The sequence below is a fragment of the Dipodomys ordii genome, unplaced genomic scaffold, assembly GCF_000151885.1.
Source record: "Dipodomys ordii isolate 6190 unplaced genomic scaffold, Dord_2.0 Scaffold10, whole genome shotgun sequence".
In the NCBI taxonomy this organism is placed as follows: Eukaryota; Metazoa; Chordata; class Mammalia; order Rodentia; family Heteromyidae; genus Dipodomys; species Dipodomys ordii.
In genome coordinates this window covers 15,059,037-15,083,806 of record NW_012267226.1, presented here as the reverse complement: position 1 = coordinate 15,083,806, position 24,770 = coordinate 15,059,037, and the positions used below count along the sequence as shown (strand labels likewise).

The following is a 24,770-nucleotide window of genomic DNA, read 5'->3' as shown; positions in this document are numbered from 1 at the left end:
TGATCATGATTCTTGAACCTCACTTAACAAAATGCATGTCTCATTCTTTCTGGGTTTTGGTTTTGGTTTTTGGTTTTTTTGGTGCCCATGCCTAATGTCCTGAAGAAATCTTTTTTTTTTTTTAATTCTCTTTCAACCCACCATGTAATCTGACTTGGCTGAGTCTCTCCCGTGTCTTTTTTAAAAGTAGTACTTAAGCTGATTGCGAATGTGATCAAAAGCGATTGATTTTGAAAAGTAAGCCGTCAGCGAATTCCATCTGACTCAGTGTTGTTTTGGGTTGTCGTTGCATTTGATTAGATACATCAATCTAGAGAAAGAGAAGGACTACCCGAAGAGCATTCCCCTCAAAATCTTCACCAAGGACATTGGGAATTGTGCCTATGTAAGTGTTTCTCGGCCAGAAAATTCAATTCCAAGTCCCTGCCTCAGGTAGAGAACAGCATGGAGTCAAGGAGAGTCAGACAGACAGACAGATGACAAAGTATGAATGTGCTACTGAGATACCATAGTTGGGGGGGAATGCTTTTTCCTGAGTCTGTGCAAATCTTTGTATGTATGAAAGGAAACCACGGAGAAAAAGCAGCAAGAGATCTGTGTTCACCATAGTATTTAACACTCACTCATGGAAAGATTCTGGCTTGTGAGATGTGTCTTTTCTCTCCCTGGGAGATTTGTGTTAGCAAAAGGCAGTTAGTAAGCAATTTCTATAAGGAGATATTTTCTGTACAGGGAAGTATTCTTTAGGGTTTTTTCCCACTGCTAGTCAATTCTTAAGTCAAGAGTGCTCAGGAAAAGTCCTTCATTCTTTGAGATTTGGAGGATTGAATCCCTCAGGTGAAGAAAAAAATGGGTCACCTGCAGAAGATGGCTTTTGTAAGGGATAGCATGCTTCTGACTCCCAGTGTTTTGGTATGGTCTTTAATACCAGTCTGTGTAGTGGGTTGGCTGAGGTTCAAGATCAGAGACATTATAAACAAGTTGGAAACTTTGTGTGTGTGTGTGTGTGTGTGTGTGTATGTGTGTGTATGCTTGTGTGTGTGCGCTGGTACTGGGGACTTGAACTCAGACCTAGGTAAGCTTTTTCACTCAAGGCTAGTAGTACTCTCCCACTTCGCACCATAGCTCCATTTCTGGCTCTTTTGTGTGTGTGTGTGTGTGTGTGTGTGTGTGTGTGTGTGTGTGTGTGTGCATGGGTGTGTGTGTGGTTAATAGTCTCTCAGACTTTCCTGCCCTGGCTTCAAATGTTGATCCTCAGATCTCAGCCTTCTGAGTAGCTAGGATGACAGGCATGAGCCACCAGTGCTTGGCTGTAAAATCATATTTTTATGCTGTGGACTGTCCATCTAGTAGCCCTAGATCGCATGGAATAGTTTTGTGGAAAGCTATGTAGTCTGAATGAGTTATGCATTGGACAAAACCCAAGTTAGGCATATATTCTAACCAGTTCAGGTATCTGACTTAAATTCTTGCAGGAACTATTCACATTTTTACGGTAGGAGACTGCCATGATCTGTTTGCTTTAGTACAGTGGAGGGGTAGTTCAGTATGAAAAGAATTTTCATGGAAAGTCCCCTGACTTATTTATCATTAAAAGCGAAGCTACATCCAGGATGAAGTGACAGAGCCAATGTCTCGGCCAGCTCTGCTTCTAGAAAGATCACCCCCAAGAGTAGTGCATGTGGGGGAAATAGATTATTCTTGGCCTCTTGTGGTGCAGAGCCTGTCAGTGAATTCTGCCGATCTGGAATGGATAGCCAGGTCTTTCCATTTTCTGTTATTTGATTTCTAGCCAAAGTGCTCTACCTTCTACCATTCATTTGTGCTGACTCCCAGAAAGCCATGCAGGGGAAAATATACTTCTGTAATTACTTTGTGGAGCATATATGTGTAATGGTTAGCAAAACTAGCTTAGTATCCAGGTAATTAGAAAGATTCTTTACAAAAGACTTTACGAGAGAGTGTCTTTAAATGGAATCAAGGTGGCTTGTAGACTTGAAAAACAGATGCAGAAGCCCTTTCTAAAGCTGTATTTGGGACAATAAGAAGTGCATTTTGAAATCAGTGCATTTACAATGATCTTTTTAAAAAATTTTTAAAAATTCAAATAAAAACAATTTGTCCAGACAAGTACTTGGCCCACAGTAAAGAAAGACTAGAACACAAATGACAACCCATACATTCTCAGGAGATTTAAATTTCTCTATTTTTAATTTTACTTGTTTTTTTCATGCTACTTTTTTTGAGTGTATCATGTAAATCCTTGGCTATCAGAGCCACCGCTGATTTATCTGATAATTATCCTGCATACAAACCTACCTGCATAGCCGGTGAGAGAATTGAGCTCTCTGGTATGTTCAGTGCTCACTAATTAAGTCCTCTCATGGAAGTCTTAGTAGCCACAAAGGCTAGACACATAGAAAAAACTTAGATAGTAATGGGCTTCACGTGTATTTTGTAACCAGTCTCTATTCTGATTTTCCTTAGCTGATTTTATACCATGCAAAGACATAGAAGTCCATATTATAAGTACAGAAAGCGAGACCCAGAACTTTCTCTGTTCTTAGATTTCCCACTGCAGTATGCAAATGAGGCAGAGGGCAGCCTGACTGATTTGCTGTGTGTGTATGTGATGTGAAGTGGGTCCATGTATACTCTTTGCTTAAGCTCTTGTATTTTTTGAGCTTAGGTTCTACAAGAAAAAGAAATGTTTTAGTAAAGTGCATATCAAGGGGTAAAAGTAAGAATTAAGGGTCTGTGTCCTACTTAAAGTCTCGTGCTTTATTCTATTTGTGCTTGAAAGCAAGATTCATCTTTGGATCATCATTTAGCAATGATTATTTGTCTTTAATTTCCTTATTTGTAGATGTATCTCTTATTTCTTTTTTTTCCCCCCTACAGTCCAAAACTATAACAGTAATGAATTCAGATACAGCGAGTGAAGTCATCAACATGTCATTACAAATGCTAGGGATAACCGTAAGTTACTCTGCTAGATATTTTTTTATTTGTTTTGCTTTGAGATAGAATGTCAAGGCTGGCCTTGAATTCACAATCTTCCTGCCTCTACTTCCTACATCCTAATTATAAAGAAATTTTTGATTCAAAGTAATATTTAGTAAACTTAGACGTAAATACTATGCTTTGCAAGATAACATATATGTCCTATTTTGTCCCCCATATGTAGAAAATAAAGACAGGAAAGCTTTACTCTAAGTGCACTATATATCTCCACTGACACACAAAAACATCTTTGCTAGAAAATTCTTAATAGAGTTTCAGCCTTCTTTTTCCCTTCCTTCTTGGCATTACCTGAGTGTTTGCCTAAGAGTTGGTCTTGGGATAATGACAAATTCAGAATAATGTGTTCTGTAGTAGAATTTTTACATCAAGGACAGCGAAAGGTGGGGAGAAGAGGCGCTGGTATCGGGGAGGGGGGTGACTGTGTGAAAATAGACTAATAGTAAAGCACATTAAAAAATTTTAAAGGGGGATAAAAAGAATTACAGAGGAGCGAATTTGATCAAAACACCTCATATACATGTATGGGAAGAATGCCTTGAGACCCTTTTGTATGATTAACATAAACAGGCCCTGTTCACTGACTATAAATCCTGATGATATGGTGGCTTGTGGGTGATGAGACTCATGGCAGTTTGTAAGTGAGGAGAGCTCTGGACGCTGTCATGAATTTGAAGATCCTTAGTGTGCAGTCCACACTGTTTTGCTTGTAGTTTCTCACTTCGCTTTCTGGGGCAGAAGAGACTTTTGGAAATTTTATTAGTGGGAAAGACTGGCGTATATCTGAGGATGAGGTAGAAGATTAAGGATCAGGAGGTTCATCCCATGGCTCCCTGCGAGCTCTGCAAAGCCTGTGATGAGTCTTTAATTGAAGGCACGGGCTTCTGAGGTGTGCAAACAAGCAAAGAACCTAAACGTTTCAGTCAGAGTCTCCAGGAAGATACTCCGGTGACAATGATGTGGTCTGGCACACTTAGCATCTGCCGTAGTATTGCTGATGTATTTAGATTTGCTCTTCACCATGCTGTGCTGAAAGAACTCAGTGCTACTGCAATTTGGGACACACAACCTGATTAATAAAAGTTTAGCAAAGGAGATGACTGAATCGAGTTCTGACCTCTATCAATAGATCTTAGAGTAGTTTAAGGGGTAGGGAAAGAGTTCAATACATTAATCATTTTTCCTATCTATAATTCTTTATGGATTTTAGTCTGCTTAGACCAGACAAAACTTAAGTTTTATTTAATCAGGAATGCGAGTTACCTTGGTTAATCCTGTTTAAAGAGATTTTTCACGGTGTTTTCAATACTGCCTAAAAATCAAAAGAGTTGTTAGATTGCTCTTCCTCTCTGATCAAGGGATGGGATGAAGAAGATAGATAGGACAATCTGTGTGTGTGACCAGCAGTTGTCTGTTGGGCCTTTGCCATAGCCAAGAGCCTCCCTTTGGAAGACTGGGACATGATGTCCAATTAGCAGTTAAAGAATAGGAAATATTACCAACACACTTGACTATTCGTGTGAAACATTTTGCTTTGTTCCTTGCTGGTAGACTCAGCAGGAACTAGGAAATAGAGTGTTATCCCTTTCTCATGGATTAATAGTATTACTGGGTTAGTATAGTGCTGGTGACAGGGTTGGTTTTGCTTGACCCAGTCCCTTATCTAGGTAAACCTCTCTCTTCTGTTTCTGGGACTGTTCTTGTCCCCACTGAAGCCATCTATCTATCTCCTCCAAGCTTCTTGCATCAATCTGTGCAGTGGCATATTGATTTCTCATTCACATCACCTATGTAGTGAGACCCTCACCCCACTGCAGTTGTGGGGGAGAGGGGGCGGGGAATCTGTAGCCTGGTAAAGAGGAAGCCAATCCTTCGGGCATGGGAGATGAGTTGTGGGAACTAGCAAAACCAGCTTGAAAAACCATAACCATCCCCATGACCCTGAATTTTCTTTTTCCAAAGCATAAAAATACCCCCCCCAAATGTATCTTTAGGATGCAAGTGTCAAACATGAAAGATGTATGGTGACTTTTAATTCTTTTATCTCCAAGGGCTCTGAGAAAGATTACCAGTTATGGGTTAATTCTGGAAAAGAAGCCGCACCATACCCACTCATTGGTAAGTTTCTGGGGAAATCTAAGCCGGCATTCTGTCATAACTATAATTCTAAATGTCTTGGAAGTGGTCCCAATCCACAATATACCTCTTTCATGGGGTATGCATTTAATACCTACTAACCATTTACTGCGTGCTAGACAATTGGATTTTTTTCATGCCACAAGTACAGTTAGGGAAAGAAATATAAAATATTCACTTTGCTTTTTCACTTTTAGCTTGTCACGTTTTCTAATTTCTCTGTGAGAAAGCAATATGTACTGGTATTCTTCTTCTCCATATGTAAGTTTTTATGTTCACTTCTTGAAGTCTCTTTTTCCTCCTTTCCTACTATGTTGCTTCTATAGGAAACCACCTATAATCCATCATCAATGAGCATCTAATCATCTTTTCTGTGCCCAGAACTTTCCTAAGCCTCTTTAAAAAAATGAGATAAATAACCCATGCTGATTCCTAAGTGTCTTTAGAGAGTAATTTACAAAACCAATGAACTATACTGTTACTCTAGCCAAGTTTTCCAGCATTTGTTGTAAGGAATGCTATTTTAAGACAGAGTCTCACCTAGGCTAGCTTACGCTGGTCTTCAGGCCTTACACTCCTCCTGTTGTTGGTAGGAATTATAAACAGGTGACACCTCACTTCAAAAAAATACATCTTGATCAATAATTTCATGCAGTGTAGCTAATTGACGTCGATTAGTTACAAGGGACAGTGTTGATAGCAGATTGGGAAATGAATGCATGGTACCTGCTAGGCTTTGTGTAAAGCAAGCATTTGCATCATCTCCTGTAACCCTGTCACCACCATTGACCCCAGACATAGAAGACAAAAGGTTCCTGCAAAATGTCTCTCTCTATTCTAATACAGAAGAGGAGGCTAGACAGCAGAGCTAAAGGCAAGACTGATTGCATTTCAGGTGTATTTTTCTTTTGATGTCATTTTTTTTGGGGGGGTTCGGTCGTGGGGCCTGAACTTGGGCCTGAGCACTGTCCCTCAGCTCTTCAGCTCAAGGCTAGCGCTCTACCACTTGAGCCACAGCGCCCTTTTTGGTTTTTTTCTTTTTGCTTATGTGGTGCTGAGGAATCGAACCCAGGGCCTCGGGCTGCAAGGCAAGCGCTCTACCACTGAGCCACCTTCCCAGCCCCTTGATGTCATTTTTTTAAGTGAACAATGTAAGTTGTCATTATAGAATCAAGTATCTAAAATAACAATATAATTTAATGTAATTTATTAAAAAGCAATGAAGACTAAGGAGATGATAACTTTTAGGAACATTGCGATTTAAAGCTTCTATTGCTACCTTGTCCTAATAAGATTTTCCCACCAGATCACACTTCAAGGAGGCTGAGATATGAGGATGGAGATTTCAAGCCAGCTTAGGCAGGAGCATCTGTTGAGATTCTTACCTCCAGTTAACCACCCAGAAGCTGGAAGTGGAGCTGCTCAAATAGCAGTAGAGCATGCACCTTGAGCAAAATCGCTCAGGGATCAGCACACAGGCCCAGGCTCGGAGTTCAAGGGCTAGAACTCAAGAAAAAAGAAAAAAAAATTGCATAAGGTTTTAATTCTGTGTCTCAGTGGGTATTACAAAAAAAACTGTAAATTAGCTGCTGGCTATTTTGATAAATGAATTTCGTATTTTTTTCATTATAAGAGCCTTTTGCCATAATCCCAGGCAGTTAATAATACACTTTCATTGTATGTGTATGCCAGGTAGCAAGGAAGAGCCTGAAGAGTATACTGAGTTCTGTAATAAGTAAACTTATTCTGTGCCATTATTTAAGCACAGAGAGTAACAGTATTTAGGGACTACACTGGGAGAATAGAATGACTTACAGTACAGCAGAGGAAAACAACCATGTTCCAATCAGATGGCCAAGGTTTTCTCTTTTTGTATCTATTACTATGACTTTAATCCTCTAAAAAACCCACCCTCTGGAGGAGTCAGTGGGAGGGAAGTATAAAACAACCACTCCCAATTGCATAGCTAATAATATAATAATGTTCCTGGGCAGACAATTACATAACTAATAAACAGTAACAAAACAATCAGTGATGGTCCTCAAGGATCCTTTTCATCCTGTTCTTTAAATCATCTTGGCCACGAGCATTTCCTTGCCCGAACCTTACAATGCTTGTGTATTATGGAGTGCACGATGCAGGATAACTATTTTAAATCATGGGTTGCCTGAAGATTTTTCCGATCTAGTGTCAAAGGAGAAACTAGAGTACCCTTTAAAATGCCCTTCTTAAATGCCAACCTAGGAGGGAAAAAAAATAAAGACAGCATATGCACTCAACTCCAAGGCAGGCCATCATTCTCAGTAAGGGATTCTTAAAAGATACTTTTTCTCCTTCCCTTTACCCCTCCCCCAACATAGTGTCACTAACTGCCCAGAGGGTCCCCTGCCTTCCTGCAGTGGTCTCTTTAACAGTCAGGGCATACAAGTAGGTTCAGGGCCACAAAAAGATTCTCTGTACCCCAAAGTCACAGGGATGAATGGCGGGCAGCACAATCTGCTTTGTCGTACACGTACTCACAATGCTCATCAGTCCCAAGTCCATGTTTGTATTTCGTTTTGTCTTCTCTTGGCAGGGCATGAATTCCCCTATGGAATTAAAATGAGCCACCTTCGAGACACCGCACTCTTGACACGGGGATCCGGGGACTCCGGCACGCCTCCAAACCTCCAAGAACCCTTCCTCATTGAACACCTTCCTCGAGACATGCAGTGCCAGTTCATCCTCAAGCCCAGCCGCCTGGCGCTAGGCCAGCAACTGAGTGGTGAGCAGCTCTCTCCCTCTTCCACGCAGCCAGCCTGACTCAAACGCTTTCCTTCCCCCAGCACAAATGTAGCACCCAAGCCAGGACCCAACTCTCTACCCCAAGCCAGGTACATTGTTGTTTTTCTTTTGAAGTTGCTAATTGATAGGAGAGCATTTCAGAAGGTAGTTTTATAAACTGATACCGAACATCACCAACTTGTAACCAGCAACCCTCATTTGCCCCATCTATCCTTGCTACTTTTTCTGCTTTAACCTTCCTCCCGGGGCCAGCCAAAGGCTCAGGCAGGGCTGCAGGTGCTACAATGCCTCTTTTGTACTGACTGTAACACACCCCACTGTGTGTTCCCTTATGATCACATTATCAAAAGAGAAAAGAGGCTGTCAGTGCTGTGTTAGAAAGCTGATTCTGCCTCACCTGGAACCCGTCCTGATGAGCAAGCAGAAGGACTAATGGTTTCTGCAGAAATCTCTCTCCCTCCTTATGAGCCTTCTATTGCACCCGATTCTCTGTGAACACAGATTTCCCTTACCCCATAATAAAGGCTCTAGTATTAGAACAGTGAGGTTTCACATAAAACCACCCAAACTTGCCCTAATCCAAACTAGAGGCTTAAGCAAATGAGCAAACTTAGGAAGGACACACTTAAAAGAGAAGGCAGCCGGGACTCCAGACATAGCCAGAGCCCCTCCCTGCCACCCACACTGCTGAGTGCCACCTGCATTTCTCCAGCGGTGTGTCATCCACTAATGGATAGAATCATAGCCTTTGCTTTTGCCCAGATTTTTTTTCTATTATCTTTAAGTAGTTGTAAAGGAGTCACCATTCAGTAAAGCAGTTTGTGAATATGATGACTCTAGACCATCATCGCCCTTCCTGTTCTCCCTCTTCCTCCCCAGCCTTCCCTCAAGCTCTTCATTTTGGATTCTTGTCTGTACCATCTCCCTTCTCTCCATTTGTCTACCCCTTTCTCCTTGAATTACAAATCCCTGCTTTAGGTGTCAGCTGGGGATGTGGAATAAATTTACCTACAATTCTTGGGGCTTCCAGGATCAAGCTTTGTCTTTCTAACACCCCTGACCGACCCCTCCCCTCAGCCCCATTCTCCAGGGGCTGGGACTATCTCTGGTCTCTACTTGTTCAAGCCAGTAGGAGTTCAGGTTTCTCTCTAGAGTTTATCACCAACTACCCTGGGGCCTAGAGGTTTCTCTCAAGTTTGCATGGGATCTGTCCTGCTGTTAACATATTTTGTGAACTGAAAAAAGGTACATAAGAGTTTTTGTAAAACATTAGCTTCCTGTCTCAGTAGTAGAGAAGCAAATCAGGAAACAAGAGCATTCTTTGTGTCTAGAAAACAATAGGAGCAAACTCCTCCTCTCTCATTCCTCTTCTAGGATTTTATTTTGTTTTTATCTCTGCCCCCTTTTCTCCTTCCTCTCTCCCTTTTCTCCTTTCCTGTCTCTTAGAGCTAAGGGGGAAATTGTGTGGGCATAGATGCACATTTTGCCTTAAGTTTTTAATCGAACCTTCATGTTACCTATGAACTCAGGACCAAAGTTCTAAAAATATACCCATTTTAGCCTCCCCCTCCCCCCACCCCGTGGATAAAATCCCACATGATTCTTCCTTAATTTATAAAGTATTATAATGGAATTTCATAGATTGCTTTGATAGGGCTTCCATACACCATTTTCTCTCTCTTTTTTTGAGCCATTGTAGAAAGAAATAAGGTGAAGTGACTTAAACCGCTTTCCCCAATGATCTCCCATCTTGTTAGACTCGGGTCAGAAGACATATCGAAGGAGAAGGTCTATCATCAACTGGGCCTTCTGGCGGGGCTCCAGCACTCACCTGGACAACTTGCCCATGTCACCAACGTTGCCCATGCCAGGACAGCTCTTTGGAGTTCCTCTGCCAGACATCTGTGAGAACGAAAATCTGCCCAAACCTATCTTGGTGAGTCTCCTTGGTGCCTGGCAACTACTGGGAAGTGAGCAGTCAGGGAAGGCAATCTGGCCCCCCCCACTCCGGCTTTGGTTAAGAATCTTCCTTCTTCCAATAAAACTACAAATCTGCTTTGGCTACTGAAGAACCTCAGAAAAGACGTTGACCATCTAGTCAACTGATTTCCAAAACTGAGCTAGCTTAGAATTTGCTCTGTAGACAGAATCTACCTTAGCCTCTCACATGAGCACTATGAGCCAGGAACAATGAGACTTGGGTTCTTCGAGTCCCTGGCCCAGCTCCCTGTCCTTCAAGGCGTCCACTCTGACCTCTAGAAGCCAGGAAAGCCAAGAACCTGTCCTTGTGGGTGTGAGCCACATGCCCATGGTGGGTTTTCTCCCTCTGCTTCCGCACAGGCCATGCTCTGCTTTCTGAACCACAAAGGCCCGCTCACGAAAGGCATCTTCAGGCAGTCTGCCAACGTGAAATCTTGCAGAGAGCTAAAGGAGAAACTGAATTCTGGAGTTGAAGTCAACCTCGACTGCGAGTCTGTCTTTGTGATAGCATCTGTCTTGAAGGTAGGAAGAGCTCCCCCTTTCTTTTTTTTTTTTTGTCGGTCCTGGGGCTTGAACTCTGGGCCTGGGCGCTGTCCCTCAGCTCTTCAGCTCAAGGTGAGTGCTCTACCACTTGAGCTACAGCACCACTTCCAGTTTTCTGGTGGTTTATTGGAGATAGGAGTCTCACGGTCTCTCCTTCCCCGGGCTGGCTTTGAACTGCGATCCTCAGCTCTCAGCCTCCTGAGTAGCTAGGATTACGGAGGAGAGAGCCGGGGAGGGCGCACAGGCCAGGCAGAGGCGAAAGGAAAGGAGAAGGGCAGGGCGAGGGCGGAGAAGAGAGGAACAAGAGAAGTGGACATGGGGGAGAGTGATTGAAGCAAGCTAAAGAGTTGAGAGGAGGAGAGAAGGGCAGGCGGGATGGGAACAGGGAGGAGGAGACGGGAGAGATGGCGGACAGGAGGCACGAGGAGATGAGGATGAAAAGAGGAAGCTGGAGAAGGACAGAGGAAGAAAAGACAACACCAGAAGAGGAGGAGGAGGAGAACAGGACTGGATGAAGGGGAGGAGGAGCATGAGGAAGAGGAGGTGGTAGAAAGGAGGAAGAGAGAAGGCATAGGAGGACGGGATGAGGGAGAGGAGGACGATGGGGAAGAAGAGAGGACAGGAAGGCAAGAGGAAGAAAGAAGTGGGAGGAAGAGAAGAAAGGAGAAAAGGAGGGAAGGAGGCGGATAGGAAGAGTGAGTTAAGAAGAGAAGAAAATGGGGGAGGGGTGAGAGGAGGAGGAGGAGGGAAGGAAGAGGACCAGGGGAGACTGAGGAGGGGTTGAGGAGGAGGAGAGAAGGATGGGATGACAAGAAGGGGAGGGAGACAGGTTGAGGAGCTGAGAAACGGATGAGGATGGGAGGAAGCCAAGGATGAGAAGAGGAGGAGGACAAGGAGAGGAAAAGGAGGAGGGGAGAAGTGGGGTGGAAGAAGGAGAGTGCAAGGTGACAAGAGGAGGAATGGGAGACCAGGATGAGGAGGCAACGTGGCGGGGAAGGGTGCAGGAGGATTAGTAGTGGAGGAGGAGGAGAGGATGAAGAGGAAGAAGGCTAGGAGGAGGAGTGAGTGGTGGGGTGTGGTGAGCTGGAGGCCTGCGAGGGAGCTGCAGAGAGGAGAGAGGGAAGCTGGGATTTAGGAGGGGAGACGTAAGAGCTAGGTAGGGTGGGGGTGCAGACGGGGGAGAGAAAGGAAGAAGAAAACAGAGTCCACTGTTGGAGTAACACAGGTAAAGAAGGCATGAGAGCCCGAAGTCGGGACTCCAGCCTGTGGGAGGCTACAGACGGATCTCCTAAAATCAGCTGGAGAATTGCACAAGCCATGTGTGACCAGACTACATGGCTTGTGTCATAGTCCTGATCCGCCACACCAGCCCGCACTCAGCCTAGGGCCGACCGCAGGAAGGGATGTGTTCATTATTTGCATAGCAGGTTTATATCACTAATAGGAAAACAGTGACAATTATCATCGTTAATTACAATTAGAGACCTTCCTCCCCACCTCCAGCTGCAAGTGAGCTCTTCCAGGGTAAGGGCAGCTGCTGCCCCTCCCACAAGTTCCCAGTATGTAGTAAGCATCCATCCACTTGCTTTCGCCCCAGAAATATATGAGAGCTATTGGATGTGGGTTCCACTTAAGCCTTAATGCATGTGTGTGCCAAGATCACTGGAATAAAATGTTCCAAGAGAGCAGACTTTGTTTCAGACTCCTCTGTATCAAGCACTTCCCACAGTGCCTTGAGCTGGAAGCACATGAAGAATGATTGCCACAGATACAGTGATGTACATTCCCCTGACTTACCTATTTAAGACAGGGAGTAAACTTCCAGAAGTTTCATCCCCAATAGGCTGGCCTTCAGTGATTTCATTCTAGCAATAACAATAAGAAACTGAGTTCTGAGGATCGAAGTTCAAAGCCAGCCTAGGCAGGAAAGCCTGTGAGACTCTTACCTCAAATGAACTACCAGAAAACTGGAAGTGGAGCTTGACTCAAAGTGGTAAAGTGCCAGCCTTGAACAGAAGAGCTCAGTGACAGCACCTAGGCCCTGAGTTCAAGCCCCACAACCAACCCCCCCCCAAAGTCCAGAGTTGGCTGAAAGCTCTATGTAGTAGAGTAGTAGACCTTAACTACTCCAACAAAAATGTTTTGTAGTTTCTCCAGTACATATTTACATGAGAAATAATGGTGTCAAATATTTGTTTTGTTTTAATCTATGCAAGGATTTTCTACGAAACATTCCGGGAAGTATTTTTTCATCAGATCTCTATGGTCACTGGGTCTGTGTAATGGATCAAGGAAATGATGAAGAGAAGATAAATGTAATTCAAAGGTAAATTATCCTCTGTCTCAAAAATGCTTTTAAAACACATCTGTTATAAGCTTGTCCATTGAGGTTTTACTGCTTCTGTCATTGATGTTGCTTTTCTCCCTACTTTTCTTAGGGTGGGCTACTTAAACTGTACATCCTCTGAATCTCATAGGAGCTGAAATCCATTAGTCCACTAGCTAATAATCTTAATCTGGGTAGAGCTACTCAGCTAATAAGATAATTCCTTTGGGATTTCATCCAGTAACTGAAATCATGCAGAGAAAATTACCTGTTCCATCCTCTTTAGGAAACCACGGGTCTGGTAGAGTAGAGAGTGGATTAGAGGTAGATAAATGCCTATCATCTGTGCTATAGAAGGTATCTGTTAAGTGCTTTGTGAACACAGCAGAAGGACGAGTGAAGGTCTTGGGAAGTTGCATAGTCTCAACCTGATCACAAGGAATGTGATGCTGAGGCTCATGAACAGGGCGATTGCTGGGGAGAGCTCTCTGCACTGTAAGCGAATAGGAAAGAAATGCCTATTCACAAAGCAATATATACTCCAGGGCCTGGAGGGATGACTCAGTTGGTAGAGTGCTAGCCAATGAGTAAAAGCATCAGGTATTGAGTTTGAATCCTAGGCTCGTACTAAAAAAAAAAAAAAAAAATACTTCAGTCTCTGTGAAAACCCTTGCATCCCATTATTATTTAGTTGCTTTCACTTGTTTAGTTTTTCCCCTAGAACAGTTTTCAAATACCAGTTATCTACAATTATTGACATACGATGTTGGACTGATAGTAGTCTAATTGTCAGAGATGTACCAGAAGCCAAACCCAGATAATCTGGTACTTCCTCCACTTCCATTACAGGTTTGGTGTAAACCAAAACCATCAAATTCTATACTCGGTTGTATATTATACAAAATATTGTTTCCTATAGAGGGATGTTTGTGAAAAATGTAAAACAGGCATTCATGCAATCATAAACATGCCAAAGTTTCTGTTTAATTCATTAATGAATGAGATTTTAAAGTACCACAATGTAGATATACTGCTATCCGTTCTCTATACCTTAGACATTTAAAATAATCCGAAGTTTTAGAGCCCCAAAGAATCAGATACCACATGAGTGAGATGCTTTTCCACTGAATATACACAATAATCGCCTGCTCTATTACAGCGTGTTTCAGTTTCTTCTTATCAACCTTAAGTCTTTTTTTTTTTTTTTGGTTGACTGTGGGCCTGAACTCTGGGCCTGGGCGCTGTCCCTCAGCTCTTCAGCTCAAGGCTAGTGCTCTACCACTTGAGGCACAGTAACACTTCCAGCTTTTTCTGCTTATGTGGTGCTGAGGAATCGAACCCAGGGCCTCGTGCATGCAAGACAAGCACTCTACCACTGAGCCACCTTCCCAGCCCCAACCTTAAGTCTTGAAGAAAGGCCTGTGGTTGTTCAATGGGTATCAACCTATCTCATTTCCCCAAGATTTTCAGAGGAAAAGAAAAAGGCAACAATCACCAATAGGAGCATATGGCGAGATCTAAGTGTGTGTTTTCTGCATAGTTAACACTTTCCATGAATGATCACTTTAAAATCTGAATGGAGTATAACTGACTGCAGTAAGCTTGATTTATGTGTGAGACCCTGATCCAGAACAGAAACTGACCTTGAAGCTGACCTACCAGCAGATCACAGGCTTTCAGAATGGATCTGGAAGTCTTAAAGTGGAAGATTGGGTCCTCACCAAGAGACAGCAATCCTGTGTTGCTACTTAGAAATAAAGGAGCATTTGCAATTTTATCGGAAAGCTTTTGTGGGTTTTAGTTGAGAATATTCCAAGGTGTTGCAGGGTTTGCCTCAGTTAAACAACTGCACCAGCATTTTTTTAGTAGGCATTTTCTGCATTCTTTCACATTTTCATTGAGTTATAAAGACAAAATACAAAAATTAAAAAAACAATTTCAAAGCGCTTACTTGCTCCTTTTCTGTATATTCAGACTTCACTTTGCACGGTACCACATTAACTGAATGCCTTGCGTGTCTGAGCTGTGTTCTTGATTGGTCTTTTCACCCTGCCTGGCTCCCTCCGTTAAGTGAAGCGTGTCTGCCTTGACCAGATTTTTAAATTAAATGCTTTGCTTTAAAAGTCCTTTTTTTTTTGTCTGTCTTTAGGCTATTAGACCAACTTCCCAGAGCCAACGTGGTCTTCCTAAGGTATCTGTTTGGGGTGCTGTACAACATTCACCGACATTGTTCAGCTAATCAGATGACTGCCTTTAACCTAGCAGTGTGTATCGCTCCGAGCATCCTTTGGCCTCCTACTTCCTCCAGCCCAACACTCGAAAACGAATTTACAAAGAAGGTAAAGAAGGGTTTTCCCGCATTCACGCCTCAGAGGGTCTCCATGCTCATTCTGAAACACATTCAGAGCCGTTTCTTAAATAGTGGGAGTGCACCTCCTTACACATGGCACTTGTTCACACTCAGGGCTTCTATCCTAGCCAGGAAGCTAAAGTTTAGCCTTCTAGACAATAGGACTAACTAAAACCAAAGAGTAATAAGAAAGCACTTGTGAAAAAACAAACACTGACAGAAGACTCAGTTCTTAGCCCTACCACCTGGTGCTGTGCAGGGCAGGAGGCGTTATAGAGACTCACTGTTCTCATCTGAAATAGCAAGGTGATGATACAGTAAATATAGAAATCACTGCCCCCCCCCCCGCCCACTGAGTGTTCATTAGGAGACTGCACATAAAGGTCCCCTTTGCTCCCAGCATTTCTTCTGCCCCTTGGCCTCATCTACCGGGACAAAGACACTACAGATGGCTTCCAGTACATCTCTGTGGAGTAGTACTAAAGACCCCCACTCCCCCGCCCCACTAGCCCATCGCTCAAGAATAGCCAATCAGAGAGCAGAGTAGAAGGCAATGACTAAGTAGAAGAGATTCATCAGGAAAAGCCCAAATTGCCTTTCTAGCTGGCTCATTCCTTCATGGTCTAACCACAGAGGAGCCCAAGCTCCTGATAACAAAATGTATTTTATTTTACCCCAAACCACCTGTGAAAAATACTTGATTTTAAAGGTGTTGCTGGGCGCTGGTGGCTCACACCTGTAATTCTAGCTACCCTAAAGGCTGAGATCTGAGGATCACAATTCAAAGCCAGGCAGGAAAGGCCATGAGATTCTTATCTCCACTTAACCACCTAGAACTGGGAAGTGGCGCTGTAGTTCAAGGTGGTAGAGCACTCACCTGCTAAAAGAGTGCAGGGACAGCACTCCAGCCCCGAGTTCAAATCCCATGACTGACAAAAAGAGATAGAACCATTGGTAAAGTGTAGCATTTTTTGTAGCATAGTAGTGCCACAAATAGCAGCTTTAGTCCACCGTTTAGAATGTCTGCGCCCAAACTACTCTTGAACAGTATCCTAGTTATTAAAAGACATTTATATTTTTTCTCTCGGGCATTTTTTGCACTTATTGTTTAAAATCATAATTTATATGTGAAAATTGTACTTTGTGTCCTTTTTGTCACACAGGTTTCTCTGCTTATACAATTTCTGATAGAAAATGCCTGTAGGATATTTGGAGAAGAAATCACTTCCCTCTTAGGAGAGGTTTCGGTGAGCTGTGACTCAAGAGAGACTGCGTCAGGTATGGTGAAGAAGTTCTCTAGGAAACAGGCCTGTGTCTATGAGTTATTTGTCCAAGGGCCCATGGGGGAAGGGGAGAAGAGAGCCTCGTCTGACCTGGGTCTGTGGGGCTGCTTCTGTTCCCTTCTACAAGGCAGGCTATGCAGTGTTCTCAGCATGGCAGGGTGGGTAAAAAGTATGCAAAAAGAGGTCCCAGAAGTTGGCACTGTTACTATACTATGGTATGATGATAGTTTGATTCTGTTAAAGACACTTGATGAGGAACTGTAGTATGTATTAATATGTATAATAGCACTACAGTGGTTCAAACTAGATGAAAAGTTCAGAGGCAATAGGGAAATCATGAGCCTCTCTTCCTCTTCCTCCTCCTCCTCTTTCTCTTTCCCCATCCCTTTCCCTCCTTCTCCCTAGCATGCTCTTAAACAGCCAGAACACAGCTGGCATCATTAGGAACAGCCTATGGAATGGATTCTGGATTCAAAGGCATACAACCTATATAGAATATGAATTCCTGAGCCACTGGATATTTTCTCTTTTGCCAAGTATTCTACGCCACTGACTGAACATCAGTATCCCCATCTATAAGATGTAGATTATAATGATGTCTTTGTTTTTCCATGCTGAGGCTCTAAGTTGGGGCCTTGTGCTCTTGCTTGGCTATTTTTGCTCAAGGCTGGTATTCTGCCCTTTGAGCCACAACTCCACTTCTGGTTGTTTTCTGGTTATTTGAAGTTAAGAGTCTCTCAGATTTGTTTACCTGGGCTACCTGAAATCCTCAGATCTCAGCCTCCCAAGTAGCTCGGATTACAGGCATGAGGCAGTGGCGCCAGACTATTTTCTCTGGTTGTAAGGATTAACGATGAACTTAACTTCAAAGAACTAGTGTATGAGAAATGGATAGGGTTCGCAAATGGTTGCATCAAGACTACAGTTAATTCTGTATGACGCCCAGCAGTGCTGTCCACATTCGCAGGCAGAGTTTTAAAAATAGAACTCTACTTGACATTCATTCCTTCATAAATGGTTCATCAACCCTCTTAGATTCAGGGTGAATAGTCATTGCTTTTAGAAAAATCTTACTTATCTCAGGAGGAACTGAGATATATCTAATATATCCTAACAGGATTTTTTTGTGGGGGGGGGGTCTGCTTTGGTGTTTGGCTTTATCTTCTACACTTAGGAAAGCATTCTTCCCCCTTCTTGTGAATAGAATGGAAGGTTGGTTTTGAAAGTATCGTGGGCTGTGTTCGTGGCAGCCACAGTGTGAATGGCAGGTTTGGTTTTTCTTGACAGATACATCCTGCTTCCAAATGAATGACTCCTCCTACGACAGCTTGGAAAACGAGTTGAACGAGGACATCGATGCCCCGGGCCGCGATCTCATCAAAAAACTTGGCCAAGGGAGCAGAAGTATGGACTCGGTCTTAACCCTCAGCGACTACGATCTTGACCAGCCCGAGGTCGAAGGCCTGTTGACCCTCAACGATTTTGATCTGGAGCACCCCAAAGAGGAAGACATTCAGCTGCCACCGTCCCTCGAGTCCAAGCTAGTGAACGTTCTTGTAACGTACAGGGAGGTATCCCTGGGTGAGCATGCCGGGGACCCCCCTGACACCTGCATGCCCACTTCCCAGTCCGTGGGGACACCCCATGCCCCCAAAGCCCCCCGGCGACACCGGCGCTGCTCCGAGCCGACCATCCACTACCTGGATTCAAAACTTTCCTATCTCAGGGAGTTTTACCAGAAGAAGATGCGCAAGTCCAGCTGCGATGTGGTGCTGTCTCAGAAGGACGAAGACTCTCTGAAGCAGAATCACCAGCCCCTGCATGACATGGGGCGGACGCGTTGGAAACACAGCTCGGTCACGGGCACGGATGATGGCAAGAAAAACGCCCCTCAGCAAAACCCCAGAAAGAAACACACCCCCGCGCCCCAGGGACATCATGCGGGGAAATTCCCCAAGTCCAAACCAGTGGCGATTTCTGTGGCCTCCCTTAGTCACGTGACCTTCCAGGACCCTGGTGGCCATCAACCCTTCGGGACGGAGGCAGAAGGCTACTGTCCAGCAGGTGCCCGCCAGAGTTCCCTGATGCGCAGGCGCAGCTCAGAACCCAACATCGATGACCAGAACTGCCAGCTGACCTATCTCAGGGGGATTTACTCCAAGCAACTGCACGAAAGCAGCTGCCAGGAGGGTCTCTTGCTCGGCGAGGAGGATTATCTCCAGCGGCATAAGTCTTTACAGATGGAGGGGCAAAAACTGATTAACCAGAGTTTGGTCTTGGGGATTGAGGTGGGCAAGACCAGCGCCACCAGTCAGGCCACTGAGAAGGTGTTGCCTCCCAGACTCAACCTCTGCCCCAGGGCTAGCTACTCCAGCTTATCTTCCCCGGGCACCTCCCCCTCGGGGTCCTCGGTGAGCTCCCAGGACAGTGCATTTTCACAGATTTCCGAACACTCCGTGTTCACACCCACAGACACTTCCTCTCCCATCGATTGCACTTTCCAGGCTCCAGGCAAACAGGATGAGCTTTCTTCTGAAGACTTTCTGGGCTCCGGCCTCCTTTCGGGAGTGCCCGGTCCTTCTACAGAGCCGGCCAGCAGCCATCTGGCGTCGACAAGAAAGGACATCTTCGAGTGGCACTCCCAGAGGCACTGTGTGACGCTGCACCCCAGCATGTGGCTGAGGAGTGGCTTAGCCAGTTTGAAAAACTGGTCCCTCAAAAAGAAAGTCAAGACCGCCAGGCCCGAGGAAAAGAAAATCGGTTCCCTCAAAGAACTGTCAGAGTCCCTGCCCCAGGCTTCTGATGTCCCCGAAGCCAGCGCTGTCCCACAGAGACCAGAAGACACACCCCTAAGGGCAGCTGAAGAACTGGCCACGGCTGCCGTGCAACCAAGCCAGTGGTATGCTTCTTATCCCTGTCAGGACTCGGAGAATCTCTGCGACTCTCCATTTCCCCTGGGGGAGAGCAGACCCAGTGAGGGAGAAGAGGACCAAGGGCGGTGCCCTTCTGATCCTCGGCCTCAGGAAGGCGCTTCATCCTGCTTGGTGGCTTCAGATCCCATGGCCAGCCCCGATGACCACCGCCCAGGCTCTACAGTGCTTGGTGGTGATGGGGACAGACATTTAACCAAAGACATTTAACCACAGAATCTTACGTTGTCTACAAGGACAGGAACTGAGCTAATAATAATAATAATAATATCACAATCACAGTGATACCCCTCTCCCCACCCCCCATTTATGATGCTAATACTGAGGACAAAATGCTCAATTGAGATTCCTTGGCAAAGTCTTCAGGCTAAAAATAGAAAAAAAAATGTGATCACTTGAAAGCGTTGGGAGACTTTTCCTATTAATGCTGGGGATTTGGTCATTTTCTGATGTATTCTTTTTAGATAGCCTAACAGATAGCTAGAAAACATCCTTTCTGCCCGACTGTGTCAGCAGTCTTTGAGATTGGTGTCCTGATTATGACCCATGGAGTGAGGGAACAACACAGTGAAGCCATCAGCACACCCTACGATGCTCTTAAGAGACAGGCCAAGAAAATGGCCACTAATCAAAGCATTCCCCCAAATCTAAGCCATTTCTCTAGCACTTTCTTACTCCTATGTCCTTACAACGTATCATTTTAGGATCCAGCTAGAGTGGAAAGAATAGTTAATTCAAGAGCCATGAATGAGTACCATGATATCATGGTTTTGGTTTGTTTTTTGTAATCATTTGTGTTGACGGATTTGTTTTCTCATGATTGTTGAACTGGTTGGCAAAAGCTCCAGGAAACATATTTTGGGAAAGGAGGAAGGGGAAGTGGGGGAAGAGGAAAATATTTTCTCATTTCAGGGCCTTCTCGAAAAGGTATCTCTGCAAAGAGCATACTCCAAAAATTGCAACTCTTTATGTAGAAAGTGACCATCTGACAGCCATTACTCATAGTACACAGGAAAAGACTGCTCTGGAAGTAAAATCTCCCTGGTCTACTAATTAATGCATGGAAGCTGCAGAGACATGTTTCAACAGAGCTGCTCAAGACTGTTAGTGCATTGGTATCAGCAAGAAAAAAACAATTAAACTATTAAATATTCATTAAAATATTTAAAAGTTCCTCTGTCAGGGGGTGAGTACTGCTAGCAAGGGCTAAAGAAAAGGATGAAGGCAGAGGCAGGCTACTGCCCAAATAGATGATTTACAACTGTATAAACAGAGCCATGAAGCCAGGTGCCAGTCACTCACAAATCCTAGCTATTCAAGAGGCTGAGATATGAGGACTGCGGTTCAGAGCCAGCCGAGACTGGAAAATCCAGAGACCCTTATCTTCAACTCACCACCAAAAAGTTGGAAATAGCACTGTGGTTCAAAAGTGGTAGAGTGTTAGCTTTGCACATAAAAGCTCAAGGACAGCACCCAGGCTCCCGAGTTCAAGCCTTAGAACAATTATTATTAAATAATTTAAAAAGTGAAAGATCAATGAGCCCTGTTGGGAAGGGGTGAACAGGGAGAGTGATTAACTGAATGGATTAACTAAATACATGGTAAACAGAGATGGAACTCTCAACAATGAAACCCACCCCGCTTCACTGTGTAATTCATAGACGCTAATGAAGGAAATCGTGTGAACGTTTTCAGAGTGCAGGCCGGTGGCCATATTTCTGTGGCAAATTTTCATCACATGACCTCAGGATTAATCCAAGACCCAGCCCTTTGTTTCAGATCCACCCAGCTACTCTCCATTACACCCCGGCACTGACCTGCGCTGCGTGCAAACTTTCTCATGATTTTCTTCGGGTTTGCACTCAGTACAATAGCACCCCTTTATCCATTGCACAAATGTCATCATCCACACACGGTACGGCTCAGTGGCAGCCCTGCCCCTTCGATTGCTGTTAGCCAGGAACCACAACACCACTTCTAAATCATGCCTTCTCTAACTGTCACAGCTTTGCAATGGAGACACCAGTTCAGAGTGTGGCTGGCTAGAGTCACAAAATGCAATACTGAATTAAGGAGCCCAAAGGGTTTTCTCAAATGGTCACTGGCTTTCAGTGTCCCTCTAGATTCTTTTTTTCCATATTCATGTCCCAAATGATGTGTGGTTTCTAAATAGTTTGGGGAAAAGAAAAAAAAAGATTGGTTTTAGATCTATTGTCTTTCTTCTGTCTTGAAGATTCACTCCAGGACATGGCTTTAACTTAGAATGAGATTCTTGGACCTTGCCAACCAGAGTAGGAGGATAGCCTCAAGCTAGCTATGAACCCCGCCTCCTCCATTTTAACTACTGTCCTCCAAGAGTCCGCCTCAACTTCAACCGCAGGACTTGCTCCCCGCCACAAATGTGCATATTCCAAACTATTTTCTTGCATCATTCAGCAACTGTTGTATCCAATGTTTTACCCTTCTCCTAAACATTGGATTTTTCAGTTATAGGATAAGAACAATGTTGTCTTCTCTAAGGAGTTATTTTAGTATTAGCTAAGGATTCATCCTACTTCTCCAGAACCTGGCCTTGTACGCTCTGAATCATTATAATTAATGTGTAGAAGTCTCTGCCCAAAGAGCCCCCAGCCCCTCCCCCCATGACACTGGCCCTCTCAGTCAGATGGAAGGCAGATTCCACCACATACCTAGCCATATTGCTCATGCATCTTTTGTGGTCTATAATACGGAAGTCAGCAGGGATTCCCCTTACCTTAGGGCATACTACTGACAGAACTGCAAGATGTGAATGAAGATCTTCTGGCTTGGAGTGTCTTACTGGAAGAAATTAGTTCTATAGTTAACAAAAATCATCGTCTTTCATAATAGCAGGTAGGAAAAAGGAAAAAAAACCCACCCACCCCATTGGACACATAAAAGAAAATAGTCACTAAGTGTTTTTTAGCAACCATCTCTACACTCAGTGTTCCCTAGATACTCCTGTGATACTTAATGTGAATAATCTGTTAATATTGCTGTAAATTATTGTATGATTGGAAGACAGACTATTTGTCACTTTATTATATTCCCATCAATCTATAATATATTGGACTGATCCTTTAAAAAATGCTTTGAGTTTGTATAATATATCTTGAAGAATTTTATTACCATACGTTATGTAACAAATGTGTATTTTTGTACTTGCAGAAAACTGCTGCTAACTTTTGAAGTTGTTTGGTTTTCAAAGGCACTGATAATGGATATGTATGAAGTCCATGCTGTCTGTCAAATAAAATATCCTTCTGCAGAGTTCACAGTCCTGTGGCCCATTAATTGACTTTGGGAGAGGTGGTTTGACACCAAACCTCACTTTGCAATGAACACTTCATAGAGGATAATCCATGTTGATTGGAAGCTCTGGGGGGAGAGGGGGTCAGAAGTCACAATTTCTCAAGAAAGAGTGGGTTTTTCTTCACTGTTTTTCTTTAATCTTGTTTACCAAACAAGTGAGGTTTTAGACAACTATTTATATCAGGAAATACATCTCCATTGTGTTCCTCAAATGATACACTGCCTATGCGCTTATATCAAAGGAACAGTAAGCCCAGTTGTACTGTTGGCCAGAGATTTTCCTAAGACTGAACCCATTGGCTGAAGTACCCAGTTGACTTTAGACAAACACCAAGACATCAGTGCTCTGGGAGTCATGAATTTGTGAACACCACTGGTTTTTCATCCCTGCTCTGTCTTCCCCTTCTTGAGGTCCCTTCAGGTTTCCTCTAAGGATGACCGCCATTTTGAAGGGATTCCAAAAAATATACTGTCTTAATCCAGAAAAAAAGAATTATTTTCCTCTAAGGAGCAAGGATTACACATCCACTTGCACAAAGGCTTTTTTCTTTTGGGGGGCGTGGGGGGCAGCGTAGAGCTACATATGCTGTTTATCTCTAAGTTGTACAAAAACACAGAATTTTACCTGTAGCAATCTAATGTTTTGAGTAAATAAAGACATTATTTCCATGGTATTTTCCACCTTTTCAAGGCATAACATTGAATGACAATGATCTGCTGTATCCTTGGCCCAACCGCATACTTTCTTGGTTGAAAATTTCAAAGACTATGATGTATCTTGATCCAAATTCTGCTAGCCAGTGTTTATTTTCCCTACCAGATCATGTTTGATTACTGGGGAGAATTTTTTTTTTCAAACTGCCTATTTTGGTACAGAGAAAACTCATTACCAACATATCCTTGGTATGTAAATTTTGTCTAATAAAATCTGGGGAAAATGCTTTATTTCTTTAGCTCTGGTTGTACTTCTCAGTTTCCTGCTAAAAGGAAAAATACCTGGGAGTTTTAAGTCCTCCTCTGCTTTTGAATGAGTTGCATGCCGTTGGCTCATGTCTGTAATCCTAGCTCCTCAGGAGCTGAGAGTTAAGGATCACGGTTCAAAGCCAGCCTGGGCAGGAAAATCCATGAACTTCATCTCCAGTTAACCACCAGAAAACCAGAAGTAGCTCTGTAGCTCAAAGTCATAGGGCACTATCCTTGAGCACCAAAGCTCTGGGACGGTGCCCCAAGTACAAGCCACAGCACTGGCACCCAAAAAAAGGATTAGATGAATATGGGGGGGTTGCGTGCCCTGAGGCTTGATCTCAAAGGGTAGTTGTTTTCATCTAGCTTTGATTTTAGATTACGTGAACTTCGAATTAAATTTAGAATTCTCTTTGCTGCCTCTAGATCTTCTATTTGAAGGAAGTAAAACTTTTCCCTTAGCACTGAGCAAATTAACTGTGTGCTCTAAATAGCTGCCTATCTGTGATTCTTGATGTATCTGAATGGGGGCTAGAGGGTAGAGGCCATACTGTGATTTGAACTCAAGGCCTCACACATTCTAGGTTGGTGCTCTAAGCCATGCCTCTGGCCATGTTTTGTGCCAGTTACGTTTAGGATAAGTTCTCACTTCCCACCCAGGTGCATGCCTGAACTGTGTGATCTGCCAACTTTATGTTTCCTATAGCTGCTGGGCTGATAGGCGTATGCTACTGCATCCAGCTTCCCTCTAGAGACTTTTCTGTCTAACTAGCCACAGTCCTCCCAATCTCACCCTTCTACATAGTTTGGGACAACAGGTGCATGCCATAGCACCCAACTATGGTTTTAGACCCTTTTCATAAACTTTCCTGCCAGGGCTGGCCTCCAGCCTCAGTCCTCCTGGTTTTAGCCTCTCAAGTAGCTAGCAAAACAGGCATGAACCACTGGCACCCAACCTCTACATATACTTTTCAAGGAAAAAAAAATGTTATACCTTTGCCCAGTACTGGAATGATTGAGTCACAGGCCAATGGATATAGAAGTGTACTGCTCCATGACACTGCCACGAATAGAGTTTATTGTTCCTCTAACAGAGCTCAAAACAAAAACTGAACCACAGG

At 43.8% G+C, this 24,770-nt stretch overlaps 1 protein-coding gene across 1 annotated transcript in view; it reads left to right on the top strand.

Moving 5' to 3' along the window:
- Positions 1–19,563, top strand: part of Arhgap20 (Rho GTPase activating protein 20) — a 42,910-nt gene extending 23,347 nt beyond the window's left edge. The window contains exons 6-15 of the mRNA XM_013009483.1: positions 301–385; positions 2,902–2,979; positions 5,073–5,139; positions 7,733–7,921; positions 9,699–9,877; positions 10,282–10,443; positions 12,681–12,790; positions 14,940–15,129; positions 16,304–16,418; positions 17,711–19,563. Of these exons, the coding sequence (XP_012864937.1) occupies positions 301–385; positions 2,902–2,979; positions 5,073–5,139; positions 7,733–7,921; positions 9,699–9,877; positions 10,282–10,443; positions 12,681–12,790; positions 14,940–15,129; positions 16,304–16,418; positions 17,711–19,563 (3,028 nt within the window). The remainder of the gene's footprint in view (positions 1–300; positions 386–2,901; positions 2,980–5,072; positions 5,140–7,732; positions 7,922–9,698; positions 9,878–10,281; positions 10,444–12,680; positions 12,791–14,939; positions 15,130–16,303; positions 16,419–17,710) is intronic.
- The last annotated feature ends 5,207 nt before the right edge of the window (positions 19,564–24,770 follow it).